The 15,871-nt window shown below is 45.9% G+C and overlaps 10 protein-coding genes across 10 annotated transcripts; 7 read left to right on the top strand and 3 right to left on the bottom strand.

The window, feature by feature from the left end:
* Nucleotides 1-358: 358 nt before the first annotated feature.
* F4817DRAFT_316160 (uncharacterized protein) lies at nt 359-1,068 on the top strand (the record flags this gene model as incomplete). The annotated part of the gene is made up of 2 exons (XM_049300633.1): nt 359-992; nt 1,049-1,068. 2 exons carry the CDS (start codon nt 359-361, stop codon nt 1,066-1,068), a joined length of 654 nt encoding a protein of 217 aa, XP_049158802.1.
* Nucleotides 1,069-1,555: 487 nt separating this feature from the next.
* F4817DRAFT_365452 (uncharacterized protein) lies at nt 1,556-2,130 on the top strand (the record flags this gene model as incomplete). The annotated part of the gene is made up of 1 exon (XM_049306867.1): nt 1,556-2,130. One exon carries the CDS (start codon nt 1,556-1,558, stop codon nt 2,117-2,119), a length of 564 nt encoding a protein of 187 aa, XP_049158801.1. The 3' UTR covers nt 2,120-2,130.
* A 67-nt stretch (nt 2,131-2,197) lies between these two features.
* F4817DRAFT_115454 (uncharacterized protein) lies at nt 2,198-3,439 on the top strand. The gene is made up of 3 exons (XM_049297541.1): nt 2,198-2,532; nt 2,595-2,968; nt 3,046-3,439. Exons 2-3 carry the CDS (start codon nt 2,606-2,608, stop codon nt 3,409-3,411), a joined length of 729 nt encoding a protein of 242 aa, XP_049158800.1. The 5' UTR covers nt 2,198-2,532; nt 2,595-2,605; the 3' UTR covers nt 3,412-3,439.
* F4817DRAFT_115405 (TIM-barrel-protein domain-containing protein) lies at nt 3,334-4,512 on the bottom strand. The gene has a single exon (XM_049297540.1). It carries the CDS (start codon nt 4,301-4,303, stop codon nt 3,467-3,469), a length of 837 nt encoding a protein of 278 aa, XP_049158799.1. The 5' UTR covers nt 4,304-4,512; the 3' UTR covers nt 3,334-3,466.
* Nucleotide 4,513: 1 nt separating this feature from the next.
* F4817DRAFT_115404 (uncharacterized protein) lies at nt 4,514-6,094 on the top strand. The gene has a single exon (XM_049297539.1). It carries the CDS (start codon nt 4,628-4,630, stop codon nt 5,894-5,896), a length of 1,269 nt encoding a protein of 422 aa, XP_049158798.1. The 5' UTR covers nt 4,514-4,627; the 3' UTR covers nt 5,897-6,094.
* F4817DRAFT_358932 (cytochrome P450) lies at nt 6,023-7,985 on the bottom strand (the record flags this gene model as incomplete). The annotated part of the gene is made up of 8 exons (XM_049306089.1): nt 6,023-6,254; nt 6,313-6,462; nt 6,516-6,763; nt 6,831-6,974; nt 7,025-7,140; nt 7,194-7,342; nt 7,395-7,716; nt 7,769-7,985. 8 exons carry the CDS (start codon nt 7,983-7,985, stop codon nt 6,023-6,025), a joined length of 1,578 nt encoding a protein of 525 aa, XP_049158797.1.
* Nucleotides 7,986-8,776: 791 nt separating this feature from the next.
* On the top strand, nt 8,777-11,106 carry F4817DRAFT_115382 (FAD-binding domain-containing protein). Its single transcript, XM_049297538.1, has one exon. It carries the CDS (start codon nt 9,048-9,050, stop codon nt 10,827-10,829), a length of 1,782 nt encoding a protein of 593 aa, XP_049158796.1. The 5' UTR covers nt 8,777-9,047; the 3' UTR covers nt 10,830-11,106.
* Nucleotide 11,107: 1 nt separating this feature from the next.
* On the top strand, nt 11,108-11,771 carry F4817DRAFT_115374 (uncharacterized protein). Its single transcript, XM_049297537.1, has 2 exons — nt 11,108-11,571; nt 11,630-11,771. The coding sequence occupies exons 1-2, from the start codon at nt 11,339-11,341 to the stop codon at nt 11,721-11,723; spliced, it is 327 nt and encodes a 108-aa protein (XP_049158795.1). The 5' UTR covers nt 11,108-11,338; the 3' UTR covers nt 11,724-11,771.
* Nucleotides 11,772-12,675: 904 nt separating this feature from the next.
* Nucleotides 12,676-13,512, top strand: F4817DRAFT_115369 (uncharacterized protein). The gene has a single exon (XM_049297536.1). It carries the CDS (start codon nt 12,898-12,900, stop codon nt 13,453-13,455), a length of 558 nt encoding a protein of 185 aa, XP_049158794.1. The 5' UTR covers nt 12,676-12,897; the 3' UTR covers nt 13,456-13,512.
* A 1,150-nt stretch (nt 13,513-14,662) lies between these two features.
* F4817DRAFT_338341 (NAD(P)-binding protein) lies at nt 14,663-15,867 on the bottom strand. Its single transcript, XM_049303407.1, has 3 exons — nt 15,767-15,867; nt 15,393-15,702; nt 14,663-15,336 (listed from the first exon to the last, which is right to left on the bottom strand). The coding sequence occupies exons 2-3, from the start codon at nt 15,681-15,683 to the stop codon at nt 14,845-14,847; spliced, it is 783 nt and encodes a 260-aa protein (XP_049158793.1). The 5' UTR covers nt 15,684-15,702; nt 15,767-15,867; the 3' UTR covers nt 14,663-14,844.
* Nucleotides 15,868-15,871: the final 4 nt, after the last annotated feature.

Genomic DNA, 15,871 nt, shown 5'->3' with positions numbered 1-15,871 from the left:
TTGAACTTACAAGGTGTAGTAATCTAGTTTGGCTCCAACGAATAGTCGACTATCTTCCGATTGCAACTTAACTGGTCTGCTCGGACTCTGATACAGAGGTTTTGAGGCTAAATACAATAGAGACTGCCTGGGTTCTAGTCCAATCACTAAGCTGCTTAGCACTGAAAGAAACCTGTTGATTGGCCGTTACGACATTGAACTCATAGTTGAGGTATGTATAATATCGAAATGACTCTGTTAATCATAAGGTGCGACTACGAAACATGTTCCATCAAGCAACACCAGAGAGAATATTTAGAAAGATTTACTCTCTCATGAATATTCAGAGCCATCAATCCTAGTAAACCCTATACTCACAATGAAGGCCTTTAGTGTTAACCTCATAATATTCCTTGAGCTCGTATCAGCCTTAGCTGCGACTGCTGAAGGGGAGACTACATATCCTCCTTGTGGAACCCTGTCGACATTTTCTATTCAAAAATGGCCCGTCGATACTAACGACGACGCTGATTTCGGGTTTCGCCTGTCGACTGGCTTCGATGATTACACATCACTCTGCAGTGGACAATGGCGAGGTGTAGAAACCGAGTGGCAGGAATGCGACGAGAATTCCGAGGACTCTAACACCATGTTCAGGGGAACAGCTAGTGGATACCTCGATGTGACGCACAGGTACCTCTGCAAGCGACCGGATGAGTCTGAGGGGAGGAATGCTATAGCTCTGGCTGTTGCAAATGGCTCTGTATTACTCGATTTTTCCGAGAAGGATAGCCTTACTTTCAACGCGTATATCAAGACGATGCACCGGAGGCCCAACACAGAATGCGCGGATGCATCACACCATCCAAAGTGGATTGTCGATGGCTTCGACTGTGGTATCGGATACCTAAATACCCCTGGAGGTCCAGGGCCGGGCGGAATCGCTGGAGTTATTGCCTCAGTCAGTTTTGATTTTCTGAACGAGGCGAATGTTCTTCGTGCTTCAGAATTAGGTACCTACCTTAGGTACTTAAGGTAGTTCTTATTTATTGCTCACATCCTATCAAAGCGGGAGTTAACAAGGTCTAGACTGCTACCGCCGTCTACATTCATATAGTTTAGGTACGTTTTATTATTGTTTAAACGATGTTTGCTTTGCCACAAAGACATTGTCGAGCACCTTACAGTCTATGATTTGCATAGTAGCAAGATATTTCCAGTCATGAAAATGCATAGGTAGTTCCGTTACCGACTGTCGAGACATAACTGTGTTTCTTTGTTAATGCCGTGGGACATTTAATCAAAGATAGTGACCTGTAACAACTAAAGTGTTGTCAAACAGTTACAGGTGAGGCGGGTAAGCCAGTTTATATAGAAACAATGTTAAATAAATAAACTATGGGATTGTACTAATGTAGTATATAAGGACGCGCCACTATCCAGCTTGTCGTATTAATTTCATCGTAGCATGCATCTGCCACTACCTGGGTACCTACCATACTTCTTAACATTCTAACTTTGATTATTAAGAGTAGTTACAGGTTTCAGCCGGACCATTTCCCACCAAAAAGACAAAATGGCGAGCAACAACGGACCTAAACGCCAAGTCACCGTACGAGAAGCTTTGCTCCGAACAAAGACTGAGACGCCGCCAAAAGGGTCTGGGTCGAAACGAGTAGGCTTTCTTCGAAACCTATTCCAGAAACTCGGATTGAACAAGAAAAATCCGCAAGGGGGCACGGTCTTGCCTGAACGCACTGCCCTTGAGGTCGAGGTCGAGGATGCTAGCTTTCCCGCTATAAATGTGTTTGATGATCCTACTGAATCCTTCATAAGATCAGATGGTACACCATTAGTGCGCGCAAGATCGGTGCCAACGACAAATTATCATAGCACTCAGGTTCTATGGGAAGATGTGAGCACAATTTATTCATTCCACTGGAAGCCTCGCAAGGTGACATCCATTGGAGATGTTCAAAATCTAGAAATCGAAAGCCGTATGGAACATCTCATTATGCGTTGCGCCATGGATGGTTATGAAGTAACCCCTCAGGAGTCTTACGACGTGCTACTATTAGTAGAAGGGGCTGTTGACGAGGCTGTTGAATACATGAAGGTGTTGAGAGACTTTGATAGCTAGCCCTGTCTACCTGATTGCCTATTATTAGAATAGCATCAGCTATAAGGTAAGGTTAACCTTTTCATGGTAGGTTAGATTAGGTAGAAAAATCCCCCCGTAGAGAGGGTCGTTTTAACACGGTGAGTTTATTTCACACGAAGTGTTATTTATTAAGTTAAGAGGTATGTACCTAGGCTATAAGTGATTTGTCAGTGACTTGTCGGTGACTTGTTAATGACTTGTCCTAGTTCCGATTATATGATCGTAACTCGGCCGACTTCGTGTGAGCTGGTCGGGTTTACCTCCGAGTGCCTCGGATTTAAGGCAGAATCACGAATAGAGGCGGATATTTGCCTGGGTATGCAACCTTTAGGATCGTATAAAAGCACGACCTGAAATGCGCCTGTTTGCCTATGAATATTCTGCTATCTAATGTGAGCATCTTTCCGCTGTAAATCTCTTCTTAGCAGCAGATTCTTGAACTTCTGAATCGCAGGAGATATTAAAATGAGCTCGATCTTGTCTTCGAAGCAGGAGGATGCGGGCTTGGTGGAAGACTATCGGCAATGGAAGGCAATGGGCCAGGGTGGTACATCGCGTAACTGGACCGGATACATGTCTCAGGTTGCCGCCGGGAAGACTAAGGCATTTGGTGCCGACGAGACGATCAAGCCTGGCTTCTATGAAAACCCTGAGAAGCGAGCCACCGGATGGAAGAAGGCCACAGAGCAGCAGAAAGCTAATGCTCGGAAGTCGTTTCTAAAAGAAACTCTTCCGATACGGCCGGGTCCCCGGGCTAAGGCGAAACCCTATGTGTTCCCTCAGCGTGAGAGGAATGCCGACCACCCTCAGGATCCAGCAGTCAAGCAGGTATATCTACTGAGCGATATTCTACGCTATGTAATTTCGTGACAAAAGAAAAGCCCTGCTAACAAGCACCTGTCAAGGCGTATCTGGAGGCTTTCGATAAGCTGTGTGAAATCAACACGGATACTGAATGGAAGACGTCAGTGCTCGAGAAACACGGCCAGGCGCTGTTCGTGAAGAGCTCAGTCCCGCTTTCGCCTCTGGTCGGTCCGTCTTCTCGGGAGATCTGCCACATCCACAGCACAGATCTGTCCGGTCACGTCACCTTGTCATTCATAGATGCGGAGGATGTTATATCGAAAGGTTGGGGGGAACGTCACCGCTTGAGCGGTACAGACTGGATCCACATAGGCTTCACGATGCTCTATGTGCCGAACACGATAGAGGAAACAGAAATTCTTATAAAGATCTTCCAGGCCGGCATTGATTATATGAAGAGCGGTTAACTTACAGATTCTGGGTACGTTCAGGGCTGATGCATTGAAATCAATATTTGGCAAGTTAGTCCGCTATATAGATCTCCTTGAACCTCTTCGTGTTGGCCGTAATTGCGATCTCTACCGGGATACGTTCCATGCTGCTCGCACCATAAAATCCATGCACCCCCTTCGTTCGGGAAAGGACATACTCCGCATCTTTAACCTCGGCGATTGGGCCGCCGTGGCATAAGACGATTATATCTTCCCTTACCTTCATCACCGCGTCTCTAATATCTTGGGTTAACTTGACACTTTCGTCTAGAGTCTTCCCTGTCTTCCCTCCGATACCCTTGCTAGTTGTTAGGCCCATGTGCGCGACTATGATATCAGCACCGGCCTTTGCCATGCTAACTGCCTCCTCGGCATTAAATGCGTAGGGTGAGGTGACGAGGCCCATCTCCGAAGCAATCCGTATCATCTCGACCTCGAGTTCGTAGCCCATCCCAGTCTCCTCTAGGTTTGCCCTGAAGTTTCCATCTATGAGTCCGACGGTAGGAAAGTTCTGAATGCCGCTAAACCCCAACTCCTTTAGTTGCTTTAGAAACTGCCGCATATCTCGGAACGGATCTGTTCCGCAGACACCGGCGAAGACAGGCGTATGTCGAACGATAGGCAGAATTTCCCGAGCCATGTCGACAACGATGGCGTTCGCATCGCCATAAGGTAGCAGGCCTGCAAGAGAGCCTAGACCGGCCATCCGGTAGCGGCCTGAGTTGTAAATAATGATAAGGTCGGCACCGCCAGCCTCAACAAATTTGGCAGAAAGGCCAATTCCAGCCCCAGCGCCGACAATTGGGCGATGAGAAGAGATAACTTCCCGTAGGCGTTGGAGAATCTCTTGGCGCGAATAGAATACCATGATTTATGATAACGGGTATAGTTTTGGGTGTGACTTGTGACTTGTGATTTGTACGACTTGAGTTCCCGTCTTCACCTCACACAAGGAGAGGGGCTTTAGATAAGATAAGAATGGTTAAAGGGTAGGTAGAATGCCGTTAAAAACAGAATCTATGTAGGAAGGTGCAATCGGAGAATATATATAGGTACCTAGGTAGGTATCTATGTGGCGCACGTGTAGAGCGAGCATCTCCTCAGTTGTGAGACCATCGGGTATTATACGTCATGCTTAGCTCAGATTTATCAGAGCAATCTTTCTACCACTTCGAAGCTCAAAAGGTCCGCCATGCCTCCATTGAAAACTTATATCGCCGTGATTGGCACACTTGATACTAAACTCGAGCAGTTTCTTTATCTCAGATCCCAAATTCTTAAGAATGATCCTTCGCTGGCTGTTATCCTAATTGATGCGGGCCGATCCGTCATAGAACATGACGCTATAACTATCAAGCAACATGAAGTATTAAAGGCTAGCGGGTTCCAAGGAGGGGACGGCGCTCTCATGTTACTTCCTCGGGGCGACCTCATCAAAATTATGATTAAAGGGGCTATTGAAACAGTTAAGCAGCTCAAAGACCGCGAAGAGATCCAGGCTATAATTAGCCTCGGCGGTAGTGGGGGGACTAGTATCGCTTCTGCCGTCATGCGAGAGCTTCCTATAACATTCCCAAAGTTGATCGTGTCCACTGTCGCCTCTGGTGATGTAAGCTTCTATATCGCAGAGACTGATATTACTATGATGTACAGTGTGGTGGATATTGCAGGTCTGAATGAGGTATTGAAGGCGGTAGTGGACAACGCTGCGGCGGCAATCGTGGGCATGGCTAAGGCATATGCTAAGAGAATTGGGAACGGCCATAATAATATCAAGGCTACTAAGAAGGGGATCGGAATCACGATGTTTGGTGTTACTACGAAAGGGGTAGATGCTATACGCAAGTGGTTAGAATCCCACGGATTCGAAGTCTATGTGTTCCATGCTACGGGGTCCAGCGAGCGGTCGATGGAAAGACTAGCTAAAGGAGGTCGACTCCATGGCATACTGGATCTGACTACCACCGAGCTGGCCGATGAATTGGCTGGTGGCGTGTTCAGCGCCGGCAGTAGCAGATTGACGGCTGCTGCCAAAGCAGGCTTGCCTCAAATAGTCAGCGTCGGTGCTCTGGATATGGTAAACTTCGGACCTAGGGATACCGTGCCAAAAGAATTTCGGGGGAGGAAGCTCATCGAGCACACCCCTTCGGTAACCATAGTGCGAACAACAGAGCGAGAATGTGAAGAACTAGGGAAGAGAGTAGCACAGAGGCTTAAGGAGAACTGCATTAGGCCCGAATTTACAGAAGTATGGCTTCCTTTGAGGGGCGTTAGCGCTCTTGACGTAGAAGGACAGGCTTTTTACGACAAGGTGTCCGACGAGGCGTTATTTACGGCTATCAAGAATGGTCTTGAAGGGAGTGGGATATCGGTCAATGAGCTTGACACCGATATCAACGACCCAGGTTGGTCAGAGAGTATAGCTAAAAGGCTCAGCGAGCTTATTGAGCTGAAGGGATAAAGTCGGAAATTACGGGCGATAAACTATGGTTATCTACGGCAATCCAGGTAGAACCCCTGTACGATCATAACAAGATGATTCAACTTCATAGAATCAGCCGTAAAAGTTATCCATCATGTCCTTAAGTTACTGGGCATCCTTAACCGCCTCAGCAAGAAGTCTTTGAGCCTTCTCAGATCTGGGTCTGAAAACTACATCGAGCTTGCCAGGATGGCTCGATAGTCCAGTGCTGAATTGGATAGTTTGTTCAATAGGCTTGCCATCTGGCCCGACAGGTTTCGATATGTCAGTTGTGGCTATGAGAGTCGCCATAATTATCCACACCGACGCTTGTGCTAAATGGCGCCCGACGCATACTCTACGTTGCTTATTAGAGATCCACTCGCAGTAATACGATCAGGTATATTTTAACTCACCTGCGACCGAAGCCAAATGGGCCAACGAGTAGAGGTTCGCCATCCCCGCCTTCTTCCTTTGGGATATATCTATCCGGGTTGAACTTCTCGGGGTCCTTATACACGTTGGAGTCTCTAGACATGGCGAATGTGTTGTAATAAACCACAGTCCTAGGAAGTTAATTAGCGAACACTCTACACCAACTTCTGGACTAAGCACATACCCTTTAGGGATAAACATTCCGTTGTAAATGTCGTCTTCTAGGGACCTATGAGGTATCCCAATGGGTGATAGGGGTCTCCACCTTGAGACCTCCTCGACTAAATAGTCAATGTAACGTAACTTTGGCCTGTCTTGAAACGTAGGTAGTCTTTCTGTTCCAACTACCCTATCAACCTCGGCTCTCGCTTTTTGAAAAACTTCAGGATTCAGCATCATGTTCAGGATAGCAATAGTCGTCGTAGCGAAGGTCTAAGAAATATTGTAAGCTTTTACGATTTTCCCTTGATGGGTACCCAGATAGAGAATGGAAACTAACCGTGTTAGAACCCGCGATAAAAACGGCGCCAGATGCACCCTGGATATCTCGAAGTGTAAGTTCATTAGTAATACCTTCCTCCTCATTTTCTTTATGCTTAGTGAGGAGTGAATATGCAAATGATGGGTTGGCCGTCCCCTCGTCCTTGCCTGTGTTAGCGGTGACATGGGAGGCAACGTAGCAAAAAGACCTACAAACTCCTTTTTTATAGCTGAAAACGGAATATCGTGTAAATTTTTAATGGCCCATCCCCATTTTCGCGCGTGTTGTAGGCTTCTTGAGAAATTAAGAAACTGTGGGATGTATCGAACTTCATGACTTGTTAGTTGCACTTCCGTAGTGTCTTCTCACTAGGGGACATACATGACGGTAGATAGTCAACTAAGGCAGTTCCCGGATTTCCTCCTCCTCCGGTCGCCATATTAGCATCTATCGCGATTTTGATATATGGGTCGTCATCTGATCTAACTGTAACGCCAAATCCGATACGAAGAACTATCGCAGAAGCAAAGCTTCGCTCTGTATTAGCTATAGAACAAGACTCTAACACGTCACCATACTTACCGCCGAAGTGAAAAGTCCCAAGCTTCTGGGCGCTTAAGAATTCTTGAAACTGCTTGCCTCGCTTCATCTTCCTGAATTGGTCTGTAATTCGTGATCGCCGTCTTCGTGAAACCCGTTTGTAAGACTGACCGATGCAAACGAAACCTCGGTCCGTATGGAAGGAAAGTTAAGGTTAAACCCCATCCCATAACATCAAACAGGACAAATCTAGGTCTGTCTTGATAATTGGCCCCGCGCTTATCCAGAAGCTCATTCGCAGCCTTCTGGGTGTTAAGGACGACCATATGGTTGCCCAACACATTGAAATAGATGATATCAGAGCCTAGAATCCATTTAGTAATAGCTACAACATGGCAGTTGAGTAAGTTACTCACCATACTGCTTGGCATATTCCATATGCTTAAAGTGGGCATTTTCCGTTGGTAGCCTCCTGAAATGCCCGAGGATGGGCTCCGCCGGAGGAGACGGTGGAAGTGGACATGGAAACCTTTGATACAGAATTCTAAAAGCACTATAAAGAAATACCCCAGTGACGATAAGCACTACGCCTAGGCGTGTAGGTGACTCGACGAATGATTTAGAACTGTCCATATTGGACAGTGCTACCAAGACCTCTTGAATTTGGAATGGCCCCTCCTTTACGTGTACATAATCATGACCCTGGTCGTCTTCGTTCTTATAGTTGGGGATCATCTTGCTATTTCCATATTAGGTAACCCGAGTAATGCTGACTTCAGATTGAGTCGTGGCTCGAAACTAGTTGCTGTCATAGACTAGCTTAGGCAAATTTTTAAGAGTGTGGATATCGATACTCTTTCGTTTGTGACAAGAGACGAAGATGGGGTCAACTCGTTGTCCGGAAATGTCATCAATGTACCCCTGAATCCCAGCCCTATACCCCGCCACGGCCAATAATATGGCTTTAAACAAATAACTTGTACAATCTGTGTTGGGTTATTGAAGACGCGCCACGCAAGCCACGTAATGCAGCCATGTGGAAATATCTACAGGGGTTCGTACCATTTAGAAGCCAGATTCCCGACGTTCAACAACAACGAGAGAGTAGGAACGACCACTAGAAATCTACCCAGTGGGTATCTTGCACACTCAGGTAACTATCACGGCAAGATACAGGATCTTCCTGGAAGCATCGGGGATATTAGAGTTGAATAACAGCTCTATTTTGTTGTTTCTTATTATCTACTTTGAATAGTTCTCCCGCTTATGACTATTCCATATTTACGTCTATCAGTCATCCCAATATAAATCGGCTTTAACACTATACATAGTGTGGATCCTAGCTTTGGTATACACCATGTCACTCATCCTTAGTGTGGTGGTGTTGCCGCATTATTAACTCTATCCAGTTAAGACCTTTACATCATATGTGTGCCATCCTTGCAAAAGATTATAGTCTTCGGCCGAACCGGTCAAGCATATAATTAGTGACTAATGCACCAAATATGAAATACTTGGAGTGGACTCTTAAATGACGTGAAGTCCTATTCTACTCCCTCCTAATGCTCTTACCTCTTTAAGCCTTCTTTAACATAAGACATTGGGGCTGTTAAGGAGCTATATCTAGTAACATATTAGTGTTCCAACTAGCTGAATTACTTTTGTCTCTTCGCAACTCTTCCTATACTACCTATCATGACCGCCCGTTGGTCTCTTGGTCTCGTCTCACTGATTGTTCTTATAGTTGCCGTTGGAGTTCATAACAGCAACTATGGTGACGTTGGTCAATGTCGGTCTATCCCCGGTGATCCTTCATGGCCAAGTGAGGATGATTGGGATGGATTAAATCAGACAGTTCAGGGGAGGCTAATTGCTAACACACCTCTTGCGGCTGCTTGTCACCACTCTTCTCTGGACGGGACTGATACATATGACCAAGAGAAATGTGATGCGCTACGCGATGCGTGGTTCTTCCCCGAAACACACCTAGTCTCGCCGTCATCGCCAATGGCCTATCAATTTACCAATAACAGTTGCAACCCCTTTCTGGACCCAGATTATCCGTGCAGCCTTGGATATCATGCCGAATATACCATCAATGCTACATCTGCTTCTGATCTACAGGCTGCTGTTCGCTTTGTTAAGCGCCATAATATTCGCCTCGTTATTCGCAACACTGGTCATGATTATCTGGGTAAATCAACAGGAGCATACGCTCTAGCAGTTTGGACTCGTCACATGAAATCTATGGAGCATATCCCCAAATATGAACTCCCACAGTCGGAGTATCAGGGCCCTGCTTTTAAAGTAGGCGCCGGTATCGAAAATATCGAGGCTTACAAATTCGCCAATTCCCATGGCCTTATGGTGGTCGGTGGCAATTGTCCGAACGTTGGTCTGGCTGGAGGCTATACACAAGGCGGTGGCATCTCCATTTTGTCGTCTAAATATGGCCTCGCCGCGGATCAAGTATTGTCCTGGGAAGTTGTGACCGCATCTGGAGACCTTGTTACCGCCAGCCCGGCCGAGAATACAGATCTTTTCTGGGCTTTACGCGGCGGCGGCGGAGGCACTTACGGCATTGTAGTTTCCATGACCGTCAAGGCACATCCGGACACCTTTTTCTCGGCCGCCTATATGAATGTCTTTAACGATGGCAATAATACAGATGCCATCTACTCGTCGTTAGGAACGTTCTTCCAGTCATTGCCCAGCCTTGTCGATGCTGGCGCTTGGGTCGTATGGGTTGCCGCTCCTTTTGGGTTCATGATCATACCGGCAATGGTCGCAGGCTTACATGCCGAGGAATTGGACGCGTATCTTCAACCTACGAGAGAAAAAATGGATCAACTTGGGCTTCAGTATCAATATTCCTCCGCCGAATATCCTGGTTTTATCGAAAGTTACAATTCCATACCCTCTATGTGGAACGTGTCGGATTTTACTTTAGGCGGTCGTCTGATGCCCCGCGAGCTTGTACAAGATCAGGATAGCACTGATGCTTTGGTAAATGCTGTACGCACTATCAGCTCCCAAGCACTCATGTCTGGAGTCTCTTTCAATGTTGCCAATGCCGTTTCATCACCCAGCGATATCGCTGCCAACCCTTACTTCCGCAAGACTCTTTTCAGCGCTGTTGTCGGCGCGCCGATCAACTACACCGACTGGACAGCGACCAAGGCAGCGCAAGATCAAATAACATACAAACTCTTGCCGGAACTAAAGGCCCTTACCCCCAATGGGGCCGGCTATCTTAGCGAAGCTGACTTCCAGGAGCCTGACTTTAAAACTACATTTTACGGTGCTCATTATGAGAAGCTCCTAGACATCAAGCAAAAGTACGACCCTGATGACATCTTCTACGCTAAGACAGCCGTAGGGAGTGACCGATGGGATGAACGGGTAGATGGGAGGTTGTGTACGAAGCCTAGTATTTGGGATTTTGACGTACTTAACTTAATAAGGCGATATGTATGAATTAGAAGGGGTAAACATGTTCGTATAAGTTTATTATCCGGAATTATAGATTCCTGATTGAGATGTAAAGTCCCCTTAAGCTTCCTTTGGAACCTGGATAGCTTTATTACTCCAATGATATCTAATACCGAAGTCATAAACTTTAGCATGGTGATATCAGGGTGTCTATTCGTTTTGGCGGTCAAGTTTCCCTAATTGTTGCGAAAACGTATGGCAAGCCAGGCGATGGCAAGGGGTCGAGTTGCATTTGGTCTCCAAATACGAGGTTTTGAGGGGATGTTATAGAAGATAGCACCACTCCACAAGCATTGTTACTTGCCGAGCCGGTCTTGGCTTGCGATTAATAGGAAGCTGATAATTTGTTATGGCTAGAAGCTCGTATATACTCGGGTATATAAAGCCTCGATAACTTGCGACTGAAAGACGAAATACGATGGTCTTACCACGCCAAACACTCCTAGTCGATTAGACGTGCCTATATCCATCTATCTATCTCAAAGGCTCCCAAAATGCGTGTTCCTACCATCGCAACTCTCGCTGCTATCGTCGCGTTCGCGACTTCGACTCCTGCGCCTCAAGCAGACCCCCCTGAGACCGACCTTTGTCTCCAGCGGAAGTTCCTGTCGTCGAACTTATGCTCAGATATCGACTCTACATACACCAATGAGACTTTACCAGGTCTTGGTTGGTATTGCTGTTGGTACCAGGGGCCCTTCGCGCCTCCACCAGCTTTGCCCGTGTCGTAAGTTACCAGAATAAAGCTGTCGTATATTCTATTATACTGATGTATGTACGAATAGGGCGTGGTTGACGTTTGCGGAGGACGGCTCAGTTGCAAACCGTTGCTTGGCTCGTGGAACTTGTAAAGAAGGTTTACCTGATGGTCGTAGCTAAATCAGAAGAGTACCTTCAAAGGCATCAGAAGATATACGGCAAGACAAGCGCATGGAAATAATTTATTTATTTTACCAGTGATGATATAGAAATGTTCTATGTTGTGTTAGTTAAAAGTATGTACCTAGGTACCTGTCTTATGAAATAAAGTGATATTTCGTTATCACCTATATCGACATATATTATCACGTGATCATCATTAGTAAAATCCAAATGGTCCCAAATTTTATTAGTGGGTCTTCTTGGTGGGCTGTTTTTAGAGGTACGAAGTACTCGACACTTACAAGACTGCAAGAAAAGTTACCAGTTACATACTTCTTAAGTTGACAAAGACAGAGAACGCCAACCGAATCGGCCTTCATTTCTTGTATACCACGGCTCGATAACCACCGAATGAGATATCTTTACAAATATCTCCATACCTCAATTCTCCAGTATGACGACTCCTCCCAGTCCCAAGCACGCTGCCGGCCCTCAACCAGCTGCGCAACGAGCGCAACGAGCGCAACGAGCGCCGAGACCTATCTTACCAACACCCACCCGAGTGAATCCCTCGAGTCCCGAATACAAGCGAGCTGCTGGAAAATATACCCAGCTGATGGTTGCTATGCCAATCTTGCTGGTTACGTCGTGGTATTTATTCGACCGACTTGTCTTAGGCCATGAGCCGAAAACACTACCTAAGAGAAACGCGTTGGATGCGACAACAACGGAACAGAATAGGGGTTGAAGACAATTCTCAACAGTTTTGACTAGCTCAAAATACTTGGAATTCCATTACGGTATATTCAATGCCAAGTCAACATGTGTCGGCATGCAAGCCACGCAGCTGCGCTTGTCCCGGTCCTCCAGAGGCGATAGTCAGAAAGTCACGACAAGCGCTTGTTAGATTTTAACAATTTGTTTATCCCTGATAGTATTTGCTAGTGAATATTTTCTAGGGAACGAGCTAGTAGACATCGACATTGTCAAATCACGTCCTTAGCTGCTGAGAGGGGGATATTCGACAACACTAGACAATGAATCTGTATTGTCTCCTTATTAGATGGTTTACAAAGGCAAAGTCTGATTCACTCTTTGACTCTTCGTCAGAAGGAAGCATGGCCACTCGCAATTCATCTTGGATCTTCACAATACCGTTGATATAAAAACCTCGTCTTCCACTTCGGCCAGCATGTCTTGTAGGATGTTGAACCCCATACAACAACACCAAAAACCAAAAGCCAAAAACCTCCCACCAACCAATAACGAATACTCTATCGCGGCAATCATGAAGACAAGTTTCGCCTCCACTCTGGCAATTCTGCCTATCCTCACTACCATCTCGGCATTTGAAGTGGCCGACATCTATAAGACCACCCTTGGCAAGTCGGACTGTACTGATATCCACTTGACGGAAGGGCATGTCCTCCATGCTAATTGCGTCAAGCCCGGATATGGATCTCGCGCGGATTTCCAACTTGATCTCAATTCATGCCTTGCCAACTACTTGGGTTCGCTAACCCATGTATCAAATGGCGGGTTCAGTGGTTCGTGCAAGCCTTGCCGCATCGACGGCACGAAACTGATTTGCGAGTGCTCAATCGACGAGTGTCTCGGTACTAAGCATAATGAAGTTGAGCTTGACGATTGGGATTTTATTCAAGTCCACGAGGAGTCTTTGACTTGTGCTACCCTAATAGGTCTTGAAATGAGAGACACCAGTAAGAGCGCACGATTCTTCACCGCTTAAGTTATGGACTTTCCTTATATCTTCGGCCATACCTTACCTTAGGTAGTGTATGATTTGTTAGGAGGTCCAGTTTAGCATCATCCCAAATCACCTGTACATCTGGTAGAAGAAGGTTACCCATGGTTTCGGGCAGATAGGCTTATAGCTCTTGACGTGAAAATAAAGTTACCTTTTATCACACACAGTTCGCATCGTTCGTTCGCATTATTAATGAGAGATACAATTTGAATGTTCCTATGGTTTTTCCAACAAGTTGTGGTTCATGTGATAAATACTAGTATTTTGCTCCTTTATTGCCCAAACCATCCTACCGGCTTGACATGTCAGCGTATTACTCCTAGACTAAGTACCTGCCTAGGTAAATAGAGAGTTTCTCTAACTTAAGTAAATATGACATGCTATATATTATTGACACCTTGCTTCGCATCACGTAGACTTCAAATTCCGTACGATATCGGTCACGTTCTCAACCCCCCGAATAAACCCACAGCCACGGAGCTCTTTAGTGTGTTACTCTTCGTACTATTCCGAATTTCTCAACGTGGTAGGGTTATTCAATTTTCCCGATGGGTTTTTAATAACGGGTACCGTAGAGTAGGTATCTAACCTATTATTGCTATGAGACAACTGATCATTATTCTCCTATTGTCGTAAAGATTATAACATATATTATTAAAGGTCACTTATAATAGCCTTGACTCTACTATAAAAGAGCCTTTGTTCGCGGCGATAAAGAATACATTGTTTCCAATTCCTCTTTAAGAAGCCTTCTTAGGTCGGCTATGATAATTCCTTGCCTTCGCGCTAAGATTCCTCATATTTAAACCCGCCGCTGCTAAATCTCATGAGACATGTGAAGGTCAGGAGCAGTTTTAGGGGAATTTGGATTCGCGTTGTACCGTAACAAAATAATTAGGAACTCAGAAGCTACTATAAGATACGAAATAGGAGCAAAGATAAGATCTCCGGTTAGGCTCATCATGGAATCTATTTCTACTGTTGTCATGGCTTCTGAGATACAGTTCCTTGCGGGTCTTACGACGCTGAATGTTGTCATGCTTGGCGCTGTCCTTACCGTCGCTTGGAGGAAAAGAATGTACAGCGCATAAATAAAGCCGCCTGGTGCGGATATGCTGCAGTTTGGCAGTAAAGTCAAGTATACCTAAGTTAGCATGGCATCTCAATGTCACAGGTTTATAGGTTATGGTAGATAGTAATTGAACTGTAATTCCCCGTGGCGGCATAAACCTCCATGTAATCATTTTATAGTCGTTAGCCATAAGACAATTCTTGATTTGCACACTTTTCCGACTCCTTACAACCGTCCCTAATGGCCTTCTAGTAAGTACTGCGAAGTCCAGGGACCTATTAAATTTAAACTGCCACTCTTCAGTAAAATGGCTCGCCTTCAGCAGCATCTACTCCCTCCTCGACACACTTCTTGACAGCAGCCTCTGGATCCTCATCACCGTCAATCAGGTCAAACCAGCCACTCTTAACGTTGGGGTCGTCCAGCAGTAGCGCAGTTATCTGCGCGACAGACGCGCGGCTTGCAGTACCCGAGACGGGGAGCTTTCCAAGCTTAACCTTACCCGCCGGTTCTGATGTTAATATGCCTGGGCGAAGATTGATCGCGGCGAAGTCTTTCCTCTTCTTCCCTTCCTCGTATAATACCTGATCGGCTGCTATCTTAGCTTGATAGTACGTTTTCAATACGCCGTTATTCATTTCTAGAATATTTTGCCAGACCTCTTCGGACCACCATGGTGCCTTCTTTAACCGGGACCCAAGGTACGAAATCATGACGAACTTGGTGATTGATGATGTCGCGGCTGATGCGCGGATGAAGTGAATTGCAGCATCACGGTCAATCTTGAATGTCTAATGAAGAGTTAGCAACGACGATATAGAGACTTAAACTCAAGTAGTTTTAATACCCTCTCTGGCCCTCCTTTGCCCGCGGCACCAGCACTCCACACCACATAGTCTGGCTTCACTTCATCTATGATGCTCTTAGCCTGAGCTTCGCTTGTGACTTCCTCCAAGCTATGGACTAAGACGTTCAGGTTTCCTTTCTGGCCTTGTCCGAGCTTCTCCAGGCTCGCGACCCGCGCGGGGTCGTGGATAATGCTAGTGACATTCCATGATCGTTGGAGGAGTAAGGGAGTTAGTAGTTGGGCAACCTTGCCGGTACCGCCGAGTAGGAGAACGTGGTGAAGAGACGACATTGCTATGATTAACAGGTAGCTATGTTTATGTGAGCATGTATACGACCTATATCTATTGAAATATTAATAAAGCTCTAACCTACCTCCTAACATATGTCGTGCTTGTCTATGTATGTCATATATATCATACCCCACATCACGCGATGGTTTTCCCTTGCGTCATTGAAAGACACAGTTGAATAATAATA

Source organism: Daldinia loculata (assembly GCF_022478755.1).
Source record: "Daldinia loculata strain CBS 113971 unplaced genomic scaffold F4817scaffold_26, whole genome shotgun sequence".
Taxonomy (NCBI): domain Eukaryota; kingdom Fungi; phylum Ascomycota; class Sordariomycetes; order Xylariales; family Hypoxylaceae; genus Daldinia; species Daldinia loculata.
Note: the sequence above shows the minus strand (reverse complement) of the source record. Positions and strands in the feature narration are given on the sequence as shown.

Bases quoted from the DNA above. Each gene is read 5' to 3' on its own strand.
- F4817DRAFT_115454 (XM_049297541.1), top strand. From the start codon at position 2,606: ATGAGCTCGATCTTGTCTTCGAAGCAGGAGGATGCGGGCTTGGTGGAA. The intron at 2,969-3,045 runs GTATATCTACTG...GCACCTGTCAAG, and splicing joins AGGATCCAGCAGTCAAGCAG to GCGTATCTGGAGGCTTTCGA.
- F4817DRAFT_115405 (XM_049297540.1), bottom strand. From the start codon at position 4,303: ATGGTATTCTATTCGCGCCAAGAGATTCTCCAACGCCTACGGGAAGTT.
- F4817DRAFT_115404 (XM_049297539.1), top strand. From the start codon at position 4,628: ATGCCTCCATTGAAAACTTATATCGCCGTGATTGGCACACTTGATACT.
- F4817DRAFT_115382 (XM_049297538.1), top strand. From the start codon at position 9,048: ATGACCGCCCGTTGGTCTCTTGGTCTCGTCTCACTGATTGTTCTTATA.
- F4817DRAFT_115374 (XM_049297537.1), top strand. From the start codon at position 11,339: ATGCGTGTTCCTACCATCGCAACTCTCGCTGCTATCGTCGCGTTCGCG. The intron at 11,572-11,629 runs GTAAGTTACCAG...ATGTACGAATAG, and splicing joins CCACCAGCTTTGCCCGTGTC to GGCGTGGTTGACGTTTGCGG.
- F4817DRAFT_115369 (XM_049297536.1), top strand. From the start codon at position 12,898: ATGTCTTGTAGGATGTTGAACCCCATACAACAACACCAAAAACCAAAA.
- F4817DRAFT_338341 (XM_049303407.1), bottom strand. From the start codon at position 15,683: ATGTCGTCTCTTCACCACGTTCTCCTACTCGGCGGTACCGGCAAGGTT. The intron at 15,337-15,392 runs GTATTAAAACTA...ACTCTTCATTAG, and splicing joins GCAAAGGAGGGCCAGAGAGG to ACATTCAAGATTGACCGTGA.